This window comes from Aplidium turbinatum, chromosome 9 (assembly GCF_918807975.1).
Source record: "Aplidium turbinatum chromosome 9, kaAplTurb1.1, whole genome shotgun sequence".
NCBI classification, from domain to species: domain Eukaryota; kingdom Metazoa; phylum Chordata; class Ascidiacea; order Aplousobranchia; family Polyclinidae; genus Aplidium; species Aplidium turbinatum.
The window spans coordinates 23,126,222-23,145,841 of NC_137480.1; the positions used below are offsets into that span (position 1 = coordinate 23,126,222).

Sequence of the window (19,620 nt, forward strand, 5' to 3'; positions counted from 1 at the left end):
ACGCAGGCCCTGTCACCGAGATTGACAGAGTGAAGTTTCCGATTGTTAAAGTTTTGTTACTGGGGAATTATGCCATCTATTAAATGCCGCTGAATGTAGAGCAGTCCTTAAAGTGCGTTGCTCAAGCGCACACCCCGAGAGTGGAACCAGCGCCGCTTGATCTTGAAGCTTCTTTGTGCCAGAAGTTACGCGCTAACCAATTGAGCTATCGGGGCGGACAAGCTCATCGTGTGTTTTGTTGAAATTCTAGTTGTATCAACAATGCTAAAATGAGAAAAACTGCCCACACAAAATAGGCAAATATTAGCCAACTTGTGAAGATCGTCAATAACCAGTGAATAAAAAAATGCCTACTGGTCACCCAGCGTTCCCACAGCCACTCATCATTTTACAATGTAATTGGGCCAACTCGAAGATGTTTTGATCAGCTCATTTTGAAGCCATCTAAACCAGTGGCGGATATAGAGCAGTACTTTTTTTATATGCCTACGCATGTGACATTTTTATACATTGGTAGAAGCACCAAAAGCACCGCATTTGAGATGTGCATAACTTCACTATTTAAAGCTGTTTTCCTCTGGCTGGTGAGATTTGCCTCAGACTCATTAAATCAGTTTTTGCTATCACGTGTCATCAAGCATAAATAAGTCATCACGGGATTTTTCAATATAGCCAGTCTAGATAAGATGTAAGAAAACTATTTTCTATTTGTGGTACGCTAACAAAAAAAAACAAACAATTCAAATTCGTTGATGTCGAAATTTAAATTAGGCTATGTGAATAGAAAGACAAGGCAATGTTGTTCATAGGGTACCATTTTTTCTTTACCCCTCACATATGGCATTTTCGCCAACCCTATGCAGACGTTGCATCAGTGTAAGAAGTAGAATCGTGATGGGTAGAATATGGCAACTGTGACAACTCCAAAATAGTCATGCAAAGCCCCGTTCACTCAATAATCGAGTGGAAGAGACGATTGAGGCTTCATTTATGTGGTCTTCTGCGGAGGACACATTGCAAACACTCTTTTGAGGTGAAAACTTTTAATATCATGGGCTTATCAAAGTGCTTGAGCAAAAAGTCAAAGAACGATTCGTGCTAGAAAACTACAACAAAAACGGTGAATAAATGCAATTTAAAACAGGTAGTATGAACGCATCAAGAAAAGTAGTTTATGAAAAACGCAGGGATATCTAAAGAAGGGGATACGAAGGCTTTTATTACGTCTGACAATAGAAGGGCTTTTGTTTATCGTAAATAATCTGTGTTTATTATCGTAAAATGACAATTGGCACCGATAGTAGTTTAATAAATCTTCTTATAACTTGCATTGCGCTATTAACATCAGGCCTGGATATTCACAGCATGCTCGTGGTTGCTTGCTAATTCAACCACCCATATACTTGCTTTACATCTAGCCTCCTGCAAAGGCTTTGTTATAAAAAACAGCTTACTGGTAACTTTTCAACTGTCTTTGTAAACAAGTATTCTTTAAATATACTCTACGTAACATTTGCTAACTGTTTCCTGTAGCTCATTGTACAAGCTGCATTACAAAACTTTCTACGATTTTAAAAAGAACCACATCTTTAAAGCACTACAAACTACCACCCTGGTAGTGTCATGAGAATAAGGCAATCGCTGCGAGCCTTCATATCCCCTTCTCTAGATATCCCAGGAAAAACGTCAACATTTTTCTATTTCAATCAAACTAATACTAACCCCATATTGATAATAATAAAATTGAATAGCAAAAAGAATTTCAGCGAGAAGCCAGCTTACAAAAGATTAAGTGATTTAGTGGATGAAATCTGAACATCGACAACCAAAAGGTGAAAAAAAGACTTAAATAAAGATGATGCGCATCACATAGGCTACTAACCTACAACTCTGAAGCATGTAATTATAAAGCAAATGAATGAAACGACAATAAAATCCCTTTATATTGCCTGCCAGAAAAAACTCGTGACGAAGGGTTAAGCACACAGCGAAATATATAGTATAATATACACAGGACTTGCCAGTGTGCGAGCAGATAATAATAATGACCAGAAGCTAATGTAGTTTTGATTCCGAAATCTAAATTGTTATGGTGCTAATTTATTCGCACGTTTACAATCTCGCAAGACGAAATAAGAGTTTTTACTTTTTCTTCAGGTTTAACAACACAAAACCTTTTCAGTGTTGCCAGGTCCACATCGAATTTCCAGCCTGAGTAGAAAAAACTAGTTCAACGTTTTCATGGTAACAAAACATACACAAATAATTATTATTATCAATTACTATTCACACTAGAAACTTACACCAGCGACTCTGAACGCTATCAAGCGTAGCTGGTCAGCCTCCAGTCAAATATGAAAGCTTGCACGTTGGTAAGGCCTGTGTATATAGAATAGATGGCCTTGAAGTTAAAACATTTATCATCCATTTTGCTTCCAAGAACCCTGGTCTTCATGCCGGAATATATTTAACAATATATTGTTATATACAGTATATCTTTGTATACATTACATATTGTGTAAATATATCGGCCAGTTAATGTTGGCAAAACATTGGCAAAGTAAAAAGAACTACGGTATATAACTGTAACGAGCCTCATAAAAATAACCCAGTAATTAGGTTATCAAAGTTATAAGCTGCTGTGCAAAATGAAGGCAATACAATGTGTATTGGTATGCACTGGGGACTATACCTGCAATAAGAAGTGTGAAGAGATGTAAACGATTTTCTTGTCAAGTAATGTACACGCTACACTATACTACTATGTTCTGAGGAGTATTAAGCTTAGTTGACTCTCCTCGTTTAACGTCACTGCAGATAGTATTGGGATAAAAAAAAATATTTGGGCTACTGACTGCATTCATAAGATCGTAATCAGACCCTGTTTGCAATACTTCATTCATAAAAGGTAAAAGATATGTGATATAAAGTGCTAGTTAATAAAACTAATTTTATAACATGACTACAGTGCATTGCACACTATGTATGAAAATACAGACAACTCAAACTTTCAGTATTGTTCTGCAATACAAAATGTCTCATTGTTTTAGCGTTGAAATTCAGCCAACTGAGCAACATGCAATTAATGATGAGACAGGAAGCTTGTTGATTCCAACGTTTTGTTCCTGAAAATGAAGCAAGATGTTTGAGCGTATGAAGTATTTTCATCAAAAAGTAGACAGTGATCGTGGCATACATACTCAATCAATAGTAGAGAGTTACTGAATGTTTATACTTAACTTGAAACTAGGACTTAGGAGTTTCGCAGAGATCAAGTGGTAAAAATAATAATTCGAAACGAAATCATACTAAGCATTCTTTTTTGTGTTGTTTGAGGTCTGTTAAGGTTGAAGTCTTGTGAAAAAGCAATTTGGTGGCTGGCAAGAGAACACAAAAAAGTTTTCAAGCAATGAGCCGAGCCAACATATCACATGTTTTCCATAATGATTTAAAATAAATCCTATGCTGGTTTGTTCTTGACCTTTGTATTCTATGCTCTCTGGTAACTGAAAAATTCTTCGCTTCAAACGTACACAGTCGATAACTATTTTTTCAGGTTATATTGACGCTTACCTGGCAGACAGCAGATTGAAGAAGTCAAAAACCGAAATGCTTATGTTGGTGCTTGGAGAGTTTTCTTAGTTTTTTCATCTGTTTACGTTGAAATTTGGGGAGATGTTTCTAACAACAAAATAAATATGATAAGTGGCATCTATGGAGTTAGATTACAAGACATGGACTCAAGTAACAATGTATGAAAAATCAACACGTTAAATAGCACTAGCAAAAAAAGTTTAGCCGCATATGAGAACACAACATCGAGGTTGATGCAATAAACTACGGTAGCCTACCGATTAGTTGGTTTGAACCTTTATCCTCGGACTGATAAAGCCCTCATACCTAAGTTATTCCAGGCAGTTTCACATACTTGTAGAGACTTTGAACGACTGACGCAGGGGTGGTTACCAAAATTGACAAAGTAAAGTATTCGCTTGTTGCGGTGCAGAACAATGATGTATAATTGTATACGGTATTCATATATAAAGCTTTTTACTGATGAAAAAGTAGAATAGATTTGAAATGTGAATAGAACTCGTACAGAAAATGAAACCATCACATAAACGGATCTGCTACTATTCGGTGAGTCCGATTCGATGAGTTCCTAACCTCTAACCCCTAACCCTAAAACGGCAATGATAATAATTAGGCTACGGTACCCGATAATTTAAAAAAAAATCCCCCGTTAAGGGATCGGACTCACCGAATCGGACTCACCGAAACGGGCCATTCCGCACATAAACAACAGTCAATAAAATCACAGTCACAGAGCAACCGGCGTTTAAAAAAAGATAAATCAACAGATCACTGACATATTCATCATCAGATGAGCTTGAGCTGCTGCTGCTTGAACTGCTGTACTTTCCAAACTTGTGGTGCTTTTTAAATTTATGATGCTTCCCATGTTTACCTGCAGCGGCATAAATTGCAGTTTAATTGTAATATTATTATTTATACAATACATGTCATACATATCATACATGTACTTTAAGTAACCTATTTTATTCATTTTCTCACCGATAACAAAATTCTCTAAAAGAACCATGTTTGTAACAGTACTTTATGGCACAATCAAGATGTTTGCGAAGGACCACAAGTGGCCATGAAGTCAGCTACAACTTCGTCTCAATAAATTTAACTACCGGTACTGTAGCACTACATACTCACACCAAACTACAAAACTGTCTATTAGCCACAAGCCACAGTCTCTGTACAGTTTCAAAACCATTTCAACTACTATCACTCACCATATTTCACATGACCAGGAAACACATTATACTGATGTGGGACTGAATATCCACCATGACCCATAGGCTGACAAGAATAACCTTGCATATAAGGTTGCTGTGAGTACCCTGGAGGTCCAACTGGTGCACCATATGCAGGTGATGGTCCTGGGGCTGGAGGAGGGCCGACATGATAAGATGGGGCAGGAGGGCCAGTGTTATAATAAGGTGCAGGAGCAGGAGCAAAACCTTGCTGCCCCATCGGATAAGGCTGAGCTACTCCTGAAATGGGAGCAGGAGGGGGGGCTTGAGGCGGAAGATTAAAACCAGGTGGAGGTGGGTTAGGCGGAGGTGGAGCTGAAGGATAGGCACCTGTGACAACATAATCACATTTAGCATTTTCTTTTGATGAGTGGTGGTGATGGTGAGGAAGTATCGACATTGCAATGCCTCATCATCACATCCTAAAACTTTGTACAGTAAATGATAAAAGTTAGCAATACCAAAACAAACACCTTTATTTCATTAAACCAAATGATTTTGAAATCAGATTAATATAATCCAAAATAGGAGTAGGCCAACCAATTTTTCATACATCTGTTAGATATAAAAGTGGTAAATAAATTAACGTATTTTTTGACGTTTTAAGTGCTTGAAGTTCTACTATGTGCTTTCCAGCCTGAAGCAAAGTGATCTCAAGCAGAGTAAAACTTTGAAAGCAAATATTTCACAAGAATATAAACAAGAGACATCTTTTCAATTTACAGTTTGTTATGAAAAACTAACAAGTTTTGTTATCAATAGTGTAACTAAAAATATTTTCGATACAATGATTTGAAAAAAAACAGTAACTTTTTATATGTACGCCTACAGCAATTTTTTTTGCTTACTGTATATATATTTAAGAACTGTTATTTCTTCTACTACATTACTGTATTACGCCAATTATTTTTCATTTCAAGCATTAGCTGTTAAAGTTCAGCAGTAGCTGTTAAACTCTATTCTTCATAGCAACTAGGCATTTCAACAGTGTAGCATACATACCATATGGGCGAGATGGGTATCCTCTGGGGGGTCCTCCAGGATACGACATTACACAGTTAAGTAATTTTGAAGTATGCAAACCTAAATATTTACTTAAAGAATTATTCAGCAGCTATGAGACTTGAATTAAGTATTAAACATTTGCTTCATGTTTGCAAATGCTTACCCTAACAAACAGTCTACAAAAATATACTTTGATTTATTTCCAGTTACATAGATCATGTTTAAAGTCTTACCAAACTATGAAGATCTAGGCATACATACCACTGAACATAAGCCTACAACACAGACATTGTTTTTGCAACAGACCAAATTCAATAAAGATTATAAATGTGGCCAATAAAGTGATAAGCATTCAAGAAAATCAAAAACCTACAGATTAGGCTATAAAAGTTTTCTCTTACAACTCCAATTTAGGGAACATACTCTCATCTTTTTTAGCTTCTCAGATGCACTATTCCCAAGACTTCTAGGCTATTGGCGTTTTGTCAATTAAATTTTACTGACTGCTGCCCAACTGGTGGCTAAGCAGCTGGGCTTTTGCATTTAGCTATGACCTCATTCACTCCATCAACTTGACTAAGACTCAATCACTAACTATTGTAATACAATAATAATAATATTGTTATGGTTTTATTTATTGTCGCTCTACAACTGCTAAGGTCGTTTAGCAACAAGGCTCATTTTATTTAATTTTATATCAGGTTTAAAATGTCAACCCATTATTACCTAACTTATTCTCACTAAGTTATACAACAAAAACTCAATGGAAAGAAAACAAATCAATGCCAGTTTTTTTTTTCTCTAAAGTCTGAACCTTAAAACATTTGACCAGATTAACACTCACAATCATAGACTTTAACAATGAAAAGCTTAGGCTACCAGTAGGCAATGAGAAAAAAAGAGTATGGTTTACGAAAACTAGAGATTAAAAAGAGAGACTTACATTTAAGATATTGGTTATTTTATCCTCACGTTTTCGTAAACCTCACTTTTTTCCTTACCGTCTGTACTTTTCATCGTTAAATCTATGGACCATGTTCGATATTCACCCAAAAACTAGGCAGTAATGCCAGGAAAACTCAGGTCAGGGATTGCTCAAACGTTCACGCTTCAACGGACAATGTTGGGGGCTCATCACTAAAATATTTGTGAGCAGTGAGCTTTTCATTTTATAAATTATTTTCATTTCTTGAATTTTTGTGTTACCACTGAAAACAATAGCAATTACTATGAGAGTATAATAGGATACGTCATTGATTGAACGGTAAAAATGAACAAATATACAAAATTTAGCAAAATTACTGCAGATTAGGTCAACAACAAAAAAAAATTCAATAAACGAAAAAAGCAAAGTAGGGAGCCTATCGGCGTGGCAAAGAAAAAAAGTAAATTTAGGCCATTTCGGTTTTCAAACTAGAAAATCTAAAAATCTCAAAATGTGGCGTATGGGAGTATCCGATAATAAAGGCTCTGTGTCAAAGGAAAGAAAAAGCTTTCCACACAAAAGAAAACCAACATTTGCTGTAATAAATGCTGACAAATTACTTGGAAAAATGACAAACCCAATTGGTATTGAAGGCGTGGGAACCACAGCGGACAAGCCAAAAAGAGGATCGCTTGTGGCCACTGAACACCTGCTTATGAAACGGGGTTCTCTTGCAGAAAGCGTAACGTATACTGAAGCTGAATTTGCTTCTCTCCAAAATCCAGATATGCCATCACGTGGTTCAATATCAAGACGACTGAAAACTCCTGAAACAAGAAGAATGCGTAAAAACAGCTCAAATACGCTAACAACAGTGAAACAAATTCAAGACCGTGTAAAAAAGGCAAGTTCACTCACAATGTTGTAGAAAATCTTAAAAGATTTTTCTGTCAATTCTAAAAAATGTTTTTCTACTTTTGCATAAGCTGGACTAAAGGGCATTTGACAAATAACCGCATGCAGGGCCGTTGAGAGGATGATTTGGGCCCGGTACCAATGAGATCTTTATGATTCCAAACCAAGACAAGTCGGCTGCATTGCCGAGTGGTGAGAGCCCTGGTACGACGTTTGAAAGGGCGCCAGTTCGACACCGCTCAAGAGCATGCAGCTGTGTCTTTGGTAGGACACTTAAAGACATGCCTGAAGGTGGTCACGAAGATTGGCTTCCTTGCCTTCCCGTTCACTTAAGCAGGCCTTCAAGAGAAGATCCAGCAAGTAGCCTCAGGGGGGAGACAATTTCTTCAAAACACGATGACATTGATGTGTAGGTCAACAACTTTACATTAATCCGACGTTGCAAATACGTCGTGAATAAAGTCACTGCCCTTTGCTTTAGAGGGGGAAGCGATTGCCCCGTAGGATCCTCCATTGCACACCCCTGGTCTAAACGACTACTGTAACTTATCACCACGGACTATAGCCTATCTATTATAGCCTAACCGTATTTCTATCGATTCAGGTGGTAAATGAGTATGAAACTAGACCATACGAAGATTCTTCTGTAGATGACAATAACCTTCTTTTGGAAATACAGGTGAATCTTGCAACCATCAATGATGATATGGTAAGTTGTAGGTCAGGAAAGCAGCTTTCCATAATCATTTTATCAATATATTCTTTCCTTGTTTTTCTTGAAACTCAAGTTTTCTGGAGATGTTGCAACCGTGCTAAATCGTTTGACTTATTAGCCTAACCTATATTTAAGGACAACTTAGCGCAAGTAGGCTACTGTTTTTGTAAAATAAAAAACTTTTGTCAAATAAAAATTAACTAACTTGGCAGACAAATAACGTGTTTTTATGCAACCTGACTTGCTCTAAATTGCACAACATCCAGCCACTGACCTAGAGCATATGCGCAGTATCGACATCAGCCGTTACGATGCTACAGGTTCGAATCCCACCGTGTAAATGATGTACTCTGCTTTTTGTCTCCACGGTAGGCCATGCAGTTAGCTTAATACGGACACTAGTTGAAACGAATCACAGAGCAGAGAATGCGACGATAACAAACAATGATGACAATCTGCCCCGATAGCTCAATTGATTCGCGCGTCACTGCTAGAACGAAGAAGCTTCAAGATCAAGCGGCGCTGGTTCGACTCTCGGGGTGTGCGCTTGAGCAACGCACGTTAAGGACTGCTCTCCATTCAGCGGCATCTATTGGATGGAATTGTTCCCCGGCAACAAGACTTCAACAATCGGAAACTTCACTCTGTCAATCTCGGTGACCGGGCCTTGCGTCAGTGATTCAAAGTCTCTACAAGTATGCGCAACTGCCAGGATTAAGCTCTGCAAGAAGCTTTCCCAGTCCGAGGATAAAGATTCAATCAATCAATCGATGTCATGGATTGCGGTATAAAGCAAAATGTCCGAAATTATAGGCTGCGACTGCTGATAGCAAAGCATTACATCTTGTAGTCTTGATCAACAGCGACAAAGTAAAAAAGTTCTGAAACGAATAGGTCACAACGTTGCTGTAGCCTATAGAGTTAGACTATGTAAAAACTTGGATAGCTATAGCTTGATTGATTGTGACAATCTCTATTCTCAGATTGACAAAGCCTCAGGTAGGTTATTCCTGGCAGTTTCGTATACTTGTAAAGGCTTTAAACGACTGAATCAGCAGGCCCGGCCCGACCACCGACTTTGACAGAGTGGAGTTTCCGATAGTTAGTTGAAGTGTTATTGTCTGTGAATTATTCCACAGAGCTGTCCTTGAAATACGTTGCTCAAGCGCACAACTTGAGAGTCGAACCAGCGCCGCTTGACCGTAAGCTTTTTTCATTTGTAAAATCAAGCGCTTAGCCAATTGAGCTATAGGGGCGAAGGTTTGTAGCAGAACAGGTGTAAAAAAATAACAAAATTGAATCTGACAACAACATTTTTCAAACCAGAACTGAGTCAAACTAATTATTATAAGCAGGGATGTAAATCGTTTTTTTACGTTTGTTTTGTTTTTAAAAACATGTTTTTAAAAAGATATAGGCTAGCCTACTAGTAAAAAAATTAAAAAAATGTTGTTTTTTTGTAAGTTACAAACAATCTGTCTAAAATATAAATGTTGGAACAAAATTTGCACTTTTGCTTCTTTGAAATATCTGTTCTGAAATAACCAAGACATCGATAAGTTACCAAAATAAAACTTCGTCACTAGACTTTTCATTAAAATCTTCTTTTACTTCACCAATGATCCAAAACAGCGTGGTCCAACTTCTTTTCATCGCGGGCCAAAAACATATTGTTTTTTAATCTTGCGGACCAATGTTTAAATAGCGATTTATAGGCTTATTGCTGGCAAATTATACATAGCCTATAGCAGTGGTTCTAAACTCGTTTTTAAGGCGACCCATTTTTTTAAAAAAATTCTGTTTGGTAAAATCTTGCGACCCAAGCAAATTGTCGTAGTATTTGAAAAGCCATACAAGATTGCGTTGCAAACAAACAGCACTACAAAGCAGTAACTTTTTCCAAAAATAATATGTTACCTAATATCAAATCACTAATGATATACCTGTGCTGGCTTGCTGTCAGTGAGTTTTTGAAATCGAGGCGTTATTTTGCTTAGGCATAGCCGCATGTCGGTTTTAAGTTCCAACCGGTTTCGCTCTTTAGTTTTCAATACACGCATATGGGCTATGGCGCTAAATCCAGTCTCACAAAGCCAAGTTGTTGCAAACAGAATCTGTTTTTGAATTACTAAATTTGACACTGTGGGATACACTTTGTACGTGGAAGCCCAAAAGTGGATGTTTGCAGAATCTTTGGGGTATTTGTTTTTGAAGGACGCAAAAGAAATACGGCAAAAACAACAAATATTTGTGAAGTTTTTGTTTAGATGAATTAGTTATTTTCCTGACGAGGGCAGAAGGTTTGCCAAGAACGTTTTAATTTATGTAGGCTTAGTAGTTATCTTTTATTTTATGTATTGTTTTTGAATTATGTAATTCAATCCCATCAAGTTAATATCAATTATCTGTTTTTTATGCTATTTTCAATCGTTTCATGCATTTTTTCAAGCAACAACTGTTTTCGTTTATATGTAATGACAATGGTGCATATAATGACAATATATAATAACAATGGTACATATTAGGTTTTCTTTTAATACGGTAGTTTCTTTATTTCTTTAGCCTACGATAAGTAAATGCTCTTTAAAAAAGCCTACTTGGTGAATTTGCAGTCTCGTCGACCGGTAGGCCTACAGGTTAACTTAATTTGTTATTCAACAAATATTCGTGAAGTGTTAATGATAAATGACCAACATTACAATCTGCACTGAGCTACGTACAAATACAACTGAAGAACAAACACTAAAGGTAGGGATTCATAATAATAGAGATCGCCAACTCGGCTGAAAATCCGACAATCAGAGTGTAAAAGTGTTGCCAGATATTTTTTATATTTTTACAACAAATTATTATTTTGGCATTTTTAAAGAGAAGTAGTCGCCCAAAGCTTGTCCGTTTAAAACTAACCTGAAGTTTAAAGTTGCACAAGATTGAGTTAAAGTAGTTTGTAGTTGTGTAACTTTGCAATAAGAATGTTCTAAATTTATGAATCTATGCTATGAATCCCTGACTAAAGGTAGCCTATTAACGATCTGTTATAAACTATGCGGAAGTGTGGTGGTGTTATCTCTCCACCAAAGCTATAGTATTAGTAGGCTATAAAAAACCTACGGTGTAAGAAACGAAAAATCGTAATAGACACGATCAAATCCAGCGAAATGAAAAAACGACAAAGAAAAAAATTTGTTAACCAATATTTCTAAGCATACGTAAAAAAAAACTTGGATTTTCTAGCTGAGAATCAACGTCGGGACACTTCTAGACAAATATCGGAAAGTTTCGAAGAAAGTGAGAGATGAATCAAGCTTTTGGGATGGCCGGGAAAAGAACAATAAACAAGAATTGTTGGAATCCGTGCAAACTTGGATGGAAGAAGAACGAATGGATGGTTTGGTAATCTAATTACCCAGACAACAAATCAGTTGTTTTTTACATTTATTCAACGTTTACAGAAGTTGAATAAATGACAACTGACCTGTTGTTTGGGTATAAAACTGCTTAGGGTTTAACAATTCAGTTAAGTTGGCTATCAATTTTTAGAACTTAAAGTGTGGTACAAAACAAAATTATAAGCAGAATTTGCCTCCACGAGAATGCAAAACTACCAGGAGTAACCTATCAAGGTTTTGTCAGTCCGAGGATAAAGACTCAAAACCAACCAATCTGCCTATCTGGCAACGCAGTATCTGGCAACCTGCAGTAGCCACGACCACAAAACTAAACCTGGCATGGGTTACCTGACTTGATAGCAAGCTTTTAATAGATTAGAAAATAAGGTTCACATAATAGTCGGTAGAGGTGTGAGCGGTGTTTTTAACGACCAGCTTAAGTCGAGGATTGAAACATGATGGCGTGATTGAAAAGCGAGCGCCTTATCCGCTGTACGAGGTCCGGCCAAAAAGAAACGAGACTGGTGAATTTTGAAGTTTATTAAAAACCCATAGCAAGTGAGGTTCACTTTGAATGCGAAGTACAACTCTAATGTGACCTCTAACGATCACCTTCAAAATATTTGCCATCGGCTTCCACGCACTTTGTCATTCTTCTTGACCATGCCCTGAAGCATTCTTCAAATTCCCCTCTTTCTATGGATTTGATGTGTGCCATCACGTTAGTTTTGATATCATCAACCCCTTCAAAGCGTGTTCCCTTGATTATCACCTTCAAGTTTGGAAACAGAAAAAAAATCACAAGGAGCAAAGTCTGGAAAGTAAGGTGGATGGTGCAATGTGGTGATTTGCTTGGAGACCAAAAATTGCTTCACCATGAGGGATGTGTGAGCAGGTGCATTGTCATGGTGCAAAATCCAAGTTTTGCTTGCCCACAAGGCTCTTCGCTTCAGACGAATTTTATTGATAAGGCGAGTTAGCATTTCTTTATAAAAGTGCTGATTAACCGTTTGTCCTTGTGGTACAAACTCATAGTGGACTAAGCGTTTGGACTAAGCGTTAAGGCCTTCCTGATTTGGGATCATCATCCACATCCTCCCTGCCCTCCACGTTTTTGAAGTTGACAAAGTGAAGTTTCCGATAGTTGCCGTTGCCGGAGAATTATTATTCTATTTATCAGGTGCCGCGAAATGGAGAGCAGTCTTTGAAATACGTTGCTCAAGCGCACACTCCGAGAGCTGAACCAGAGCCGCTTGATTTTGAATCAGGCGCTTAACCTTAACCAGGTTGCCTTGCTATGTAGCTTATTACAAATTATGCAAATAAGTACTTTAATGTAGCCATTTAACAGGATGACTATGAAGAGGATTTCATGCCAATGCCTGATATAAGTGTGATGGAGTGAGTGGCTTTTATTATTGCTTGTTATCAATTTATTTAAAATAAAGCTGTCACAACACAAGTAGGCTATTTGGTGATCATTTGTATTTAAGGATTACTTTTTAAAGTATTTAAGCTGCTTGGCCCTCAGCTACAAGACCTTTGCACGAAGGACGTGGGTTCGATACCGTTTTGCTTGGTTGTGTCTTTAGTATTCAGTGATATGGTGAATGGTGAATGTAAAGATTATTTGGTTGATTGGTTTGAATCTTCATTTTCAAACTGAGAAAGGTTCTGAAAGATTATTTTAGTTTCGCATGTTTACAGAAGTTTGAACAACGAACGTAGGCCCAGACATCGAAATTGGTAGAGTGAAGCTTCTGCTTGTTGTTGAACTGTTGGCTGCAAAGTATTTGATTTCCCATGTGGCGCTGCATAGATTGCTTAAGTGCACACCACGAGAGTCGAACCAGCGCTGTTTGATCTTGTGGTTTCTGTGCCACAATTGCCTTTCTTCCCTTGTTGTTCAATTAAATTATCTGTAACCACCAAGAAACAGCTTGAATACCGGTACGACAAAAAAAAATCGAGAATCTACACCAGGAAAACTATCAATTACAAATAATTAAGTTTTAGAAAATAATTAAGTTTGGTTTTAAGTTACCGTACAAAGAATACTTAGAAATACAAATCATGCTGCTAAAAGCGAAACTCAATTTATTGCGTTGGTACAAAAAATAATTTAAATCGCTCTACACGCCACTAGATCAAAATGGTTCGTTTCCTAAATGAAAACTTCTTACAAAAACTTCAAATAGTTTGGTACGAAAGGACAAAAAGTCTTGTCAGAAATAAAACAAAAACTTATTTTTGCAGACATTGTCTAGACAGCATACAAGATAATGTGGAAAAAATAAGCTTGCTACAGGCGAAGATAGGACGAATGAAAGTGGTAGGCAGTGACACTTCCTTTTTGGAACGCCAAAAACTAAATTTACAGCGACAATTAAAACAAGAAGTGTTGGACAACGAGTATCAATGGAAAAGTAAATAAAAGTTTGTGCTTATTGATTTTTTTACACTGTCAATGGGTTTAATTTTTTTTACGCTATAGAATATACGGATATAACAAAAATAAACAAGTACAGTATTCCCCATTTTGGCCAGGTGAAGCTACTTGGAGAATATTTCCATTTGTTTGAGACAACAATTAAAAAGCGTCGTCACTCTGTTGTGATCAGGTTATAAGCGTACTTATTAAGATATGAATTAAAAAACAAATGTTTTTTGTTAGAGAGTACTGGACACAAGAGGTCGGAATTTAGCTATCTAAAGAACGCAGCTACTGAGATTTATAATCTGGTGCAAAGGACGCGAATGGAAGGTATGGCGCAATCGCATCAGTTCGAAGAACAACTTAAAGAACTGTTAGAAGTCATGGAGGAAAAAGAACAGCACATAGATTATTTGCAGCACAGAATAGAACAACAGAAGAAGGTGAGCTGCTGCACTATAAAACTACGAAAGCCTATGAATCAGAAAACCGTAAAGACAAGCGGCACTGACTTGACTCTTGAAATGTGCGCTTGGGCAACCCATTTTAAGAACATCTCTTCATTCAGTGGCACCTGGAGTATGGAACAATTCTTAGACAACAAGGCTTCAACAATAATTGGAAACTTCATTCTGTCAACTTCGGTGACCGGCTCTGCGCCAGTGATTCAAAGCCTTTCCAACAAGTATGCAAAACTGCCAGAAATAACCTATCAGAGGCTTTGTCAGTGCAAGGATAAAGATTCAAAACCAACCAACTAACATATACGGACCTGTAAGTGTAAAATCAATCTATCTCATTATATAACAACATTTTTGATGATATTTTACCGTATTGGCAGCTTGTTCAGCGTTGGTGCACCGACTATGACAAGCTACAGGGTGATTACATCATCACCAAAGATGAAATTCTGCTGGAAAAAAGGACCCAAATCAAGCTTATCGAGGCAAGCTGATTTGATTAGTGTTCAAAGTAACATACAATGAATAACAATAAATATGTGTCCAACTTCTGGACGATGGAGCCAAACACTGGCGGTTCTTTAATAGCCTCTGGGCATCATCATCATCATCTCCATCATCACCATCATCATCATGCGCCATCTCCAAGCTAAAGCCCGGCTGTCAATTGTTTTAAAAATCGGTTTCCACTTTTCCGCATTGTTTTCTGTGGGTATGTGGTTTAAGGGATATCTTAAATTAAGAGCTAAAAAATGGATAAACTATTTCCATGCAGGCTCAAGTGACGACGATGATGATGATTTTGTGTCAATTGTGACGAAAATAAGACTACTGTAGGCTACAATGTAATCATGGTGGCAACACAGCCAACGCTTGAAAGCAGCAACAAAATCAATTCGGCTGCCCTATTAAGTATCTGGCCACGACACAGCGGTGTGCCTATGACGGGACTTGAACCAGCAACCTGCACAGAGCTGGGTAAACGAAAACTAGCAAGTAGAAAGTTGCTCATAGATCAAAGCTGCAATTTTTCGTCTGACTCTCCTGAGGATCTGTCGTCAGAATAAAATAAACCTAAATGTGATGAAGTATTTATGATGGAAGGAAAAAGAAAAACGAAATGTAAATTTGGCTGATCAGAGTAGGTCAGACGAAAACTTTCAGCTTTGAGCTATGAGCAACTTTTTACTTGCTATTTTAAAGTTCTGTACCACCAATCAACTCTTTTAAACGAAGAGTTAATAAAAAAGTTCCAAATTTTCCCGATTAAGTGACAAAAAAATTCACTCTGCACGTCATTTCTACGTATACAATATAGCAATGATAGGACTGCTTGTTTTAATAGGAAATAGACACGATGAAACTTCAGCTAAACAACCAGGAGGAATACAATAAGATGTTCATTAAAAAGTCTGACCATGAAGATTCAATCAAAGAATTTGAAGAAGTAAGTAAAAATATTAAAAATTATAACTTTCAAAGCCTATTATATATCAAAATACTTCTTGTATCATATAATACATAATTATATTAGGTACAATACTATATGTAATATAATTGAACAATAGTTGATTGATTTTGAATAATTAATAATTGATTCTATTTGAATAAGGACCTTCTGATGATCCTCCTTTAGGTGAAACAGGCTGTCAAGGGTTTGATGTAATAATAATTGGATATACAATATCATATAATGTTTGCATATGATTTGTCATACTTCTTGCGAACGTGGCAATGCGTCTTACATTGTACAGCAACTGCTTTTGAAAAACGTAGGCTGTGTTTGTAATTATGTAGAGATTTTATGAAAGAATATTTTCTTTTGTTTCATGCTTTTGGAAGCTTGCCTTTCATTGTGTAACTAATGATTGTACCTGCACAGCGCATTCAATCCTTGAAGCAGAAAATGGAAGTTCTCAATTGGACTGTCAAAGAGAAAGACACATCAATTGATGAGCATTTACGTCATATTCATCGATTAAAATCAGTTTTAAGAAAAGGAAGCTTTACTTTGTCTAATTCATCAGAGATGTTAGTGAAGTCCTCAGGCTCTTTATACAACGGAAAAAAACAATCGTAAGTTTTCCAAAAGTAACAATAACAAAACAAGTGTTTTTTGCGATTCATTAATCACAAGTACGCATTTGTCTCAACAACTAACAATAGCCGCCACAAGCTACAGCGCATCCTCAAGCAACAGCAGCACAGCCAAGTTAGCTGAACGTGCAGAATCTTTTTCCATAAACGGTTGAATGCTGTGCATAAATAGATTCTGTAGGGTTTTTATAAAGTCTGAAAATTCTAAGGCACAAGCATTTTCCCAAGATCAATTCACACATATTGTCGGCTACATTCCCGACAATGAACGCGTTTCCCCAACGTTCAAAAGGTCATGGGTTCGACGTTCATCGAGAATACGCTTTTTTTTAGAATTGAAAGCGGGAAGAAAGATTTGCTCCCCTATCTTACGTTCTCTTATTACTTAATCCAAATTCTTACCACTAAGCATAAGTCTGGGAATATGTTTGGTATTTAAGTATCAAGGCTTGAACCTAGCGAGGATCTTAGCTTTGCATGGATCCACGCCTTAAAAGTAATACTGGTTGTGAAAGGATAAAGTGGTACATAAAATTAACGTGATGTTAGCTACAACAGAATGGATAACTTGAACATTTTTCATTTTCAGCTTCATAGCCAGTGAAAGATCATTGACAGGCTTAGAGATCTCAAATCCTCCACCAAGTCCATCCAGGAGCTGGGTGAAGGAGGATGATGACTCTTTGAAGAAGCGACTTGAGGCTCTTGAAATCGAAAACATTGAACTGAAGATGAAAGCACATCACGTAATTACTACAATGTTATTTTAAATTTAAGCTTTCAAGTCTATGACAGCAGTGACGGATCCAGGGAGGAGGCGGAGGGCGAATGAAGCGATTGCTCCTGCTAAAACACATAAACTTGACTGTATTCATGATGTTTTTGCAAAAGTCAGATTAATGTAGACCAACACATCATGGTCTTTTGTTGAAATCTCCCCCTTAAGCTACTTGCTGGATCCACCACTGTGCGACAGTATTTTCCTCAGTCCTTTTGTTAGGCGGAGAATCTTATCGAAGCTATAGACCTAGCATTCTGACAAAACTTCGTTCTTAAACTTTATCAAGCGTTGAAAAAGTCCACATCGATTTCACAAACTCACAACATAAGACCATTAGCGAAATAAAAGTAACTTTGATCTAGAAGCCTGTAGTTATGTAGCCTTATTGTTATCTGGTATTGTTGGCATTGGAAACATTTAGACGCAGTGTTGACAGTTGATTAATTAATACCTGATCATTACGGTGGCCCAGTTTGCCATGTAATTTTGATATGTCACGAGCAGATATCTGCAAGTATATAATCGCATAGTTTACTTGTGGAGCTCTATTGCGAGTCTCGCTCGTAAGGCTGAAAATAGTCTTGGTCTAACGTAATTAAAAGTATGTATTGTAATTGGTGAAGGAGATAAAGATTCGTGCATCATTGTTTACAACATCAAATATACAAATGATAAGTTTATTCCACATTTCCTATTGACTTTTCTGGGATTTTTTCGATTAAGGTTAACGTCAGACTAAAATGTGGATGCAACTCCACGTTTTTGATTGATTGATTTGATCTTGATCCTCGGATTGGAAAAGCTCCTTGAAGAGCTTAATCCTGGCAGTTTCGCATACTTGTAGAGGTTTTGAACTACTGACGCAGGGCCTGTTACCGAGATTGACAGAGTGGAGTTTCCAATAGTTGTTAAAAATTTTGTTGCCGGGAAATTATTCTATCCATTTGGTACCGCTGAATGGACAGCAGCGCTGAAATGCGTTGCTCAAACGCACAACCCAAGAGCCGAACTAGCGCCGTTTGATCTTGAGTCAGGCGGGTAACTTCTGAACCAACAGCTTGTGGACTTAGGTCATGGCCAGTTCTCAGTTCACGAAATCAACTTGTTTAAATGTGAATTTATCAAAATCTTTTCCAACAGCTTTATTCGTCGCAAAGCAAGCTTCAGCACCAATCTGTAGGGGTACCAGAAGTAAGTATCGAAATTGATATTAACAGTGATTTAATTCTTGTCGCTATACATTTGTACCAGTCGGCTACAACGATTAATTTTTTAGTGGATCTGTTGCCAGAGCTGGGCATTGGGCAAGATCACCTAGAAGACACACGTTATGAATTGCCACTAATTACGTTGCACAGTAGATCTAATAAGTAAACTTCAACTTTAAAGTGACCTTGATCTTATTGTTTTTCAAAATCAAGATCACACTAAAAAAGGGACCTCAGATTAACACCACCTAAATAAAAGTAATCTCCAAGATCCTGCCCATCTCTCTCTATAGCAGTGGTTCTTAACCTATGGGTAATTACCCACATGTGGGTAATTTCAGGATAGCAGGTGGGTAATCAGCTGAACCAGAATATTTAGAATTATAGATGTAACAAACAATGTCACAGAGCTCTGTAAGTGGTAAAGTTGCTTTATTACTTATGCTTTTTTTATGTTTTGAGTCCGTTCAAAACAACCAAACAAGCACAGTGATATTTTATCATTTTTAGAATTCTTTCGTCATAGTGATTTATTTTTCGCATCATTTTTGTTGCCGGTTTTATGTATTTCATTTTTGTGACATATTAGTAAGATTTTTCTTGTATAATCAGTTCAGTTACAGTTGTTTTATGAGCAAGCTTGATGGCTGCGTTGCTGTTAGCAGTTGTTTGAAGTAGTTTATATAGCTAAGTGTACATTTAGAGTTAGTGTTGAGACGAGCGAGCTATATTCTTTTGAAGATGAAAGCTTGAGAAAATTCTGGGGAATGATGGGGAAAGCAATAAGCATATCCAAAAGTTGTGCAAAACCACTAACATTGTTGACTATGTTTCATTCCACTTATCTCTGTGAATCAGCATTTT

General features: G+C 37.1%; 2 protein-coding genes across 8 annotated transcripts in view; one reads left to right on the plus strand and one right to left on the minus strand.

Annotated features, from left to right (window-relative positions):
* Positions 1-877: 877 nt before the first annotated feature.
* On the minus strand, positions 878-6,998 carry LOC145777165 (uncharacterized). Of its 5 annotated transcripts, XM_082588474.1 has the most exons (6): positions 6,833-6,968; positions 5,829-5,909; positions 4,806-5,156; positions 4,371-4,468; positions 3,574-3,681; positions 878-3,125 (listed from the first exon to the last, which is right to left on the minus strand). In XM_082588474.1, exons 1-5 carry the CDS (start codon positions 6,846-6,848, stop codon positions 3,598-3,600), a joined length of 630 nt encoding a protein of 209 aa, XP_082444600.1. In that variant the 5' UTR covers positions 6,849-6,968; the 3' UTR covers positions 878-3,125; positions 3,574-3,597. The 5 variants fall into 5 exon arrangements, with proteins under 5 accessions (XP_082444600.1, XP_082444601.1, XP_082444599.1 ...); XM_082588475.1 differs by lacking the exon at positions 878-3,125 and having other exon boundaries at positions 3,573-3,681; XM_082588473.1 differs by lacking the exons at positions 878-3,125; positions 3,574-3,681 and having other exon boundaries at positions 4,185-4,468.
* A 135-nt stretch (positions 6,999-7,133) lies between these two features.
* Positions 7,134-19,620, plus strand: part of LOC145776946 (uncharacterized) — a 32,121-nt gene continuing 19,634 nt past the window's right edge. For 2 of the 3 annotated variants that reach the window (XR_014290295.1, XM_082588191.1), the window contains exons 1-11: positions 7,134-7,660; positions 8,276-8,380; positions 11,621-11,779; positions 13,127-13,176; positions 14,032-14,201; positions 14,450-14,652; positions 15,051-15,155; positions 16,016-16,117; positions 16,553-16,746; positions 17,357-17,513; positions 18,689-18,739. Coding sequence is in view for 2 of the 3 variants with exons in the window: in XM_082588191.1 (XP_082444317.1) it covers positions 7,268-7,660; positions 8,276-8,380; positions 11,621-11,779; positions 13,127-13,176; positions 14,032-14,201; positions 14,450-14,652; positions 15,051-15,155; positions 16,016-16,117; positions 16,553-16,746; positions 17,357-17,513; positions 18,689-18,739 (1,689 nt within the window). In the remaining variant the exon portion in view is untranslated. Of the gene's footprint in view, positions 7,661-8,275; positions 8,381-11,620; positions 11,780-13,126; positions 13,177-14,031; positions 14,202-14,449; positions 14,653-15,050; positions 15,156-16,015; positions 16,118-16,552; positions 16,747-17,356; positions 17,514-18,688; positions 18,740-19,620 lie in introns of those variants that run through there. The other variant, XM_082588192.1, reaches the window with a different exon arrangement.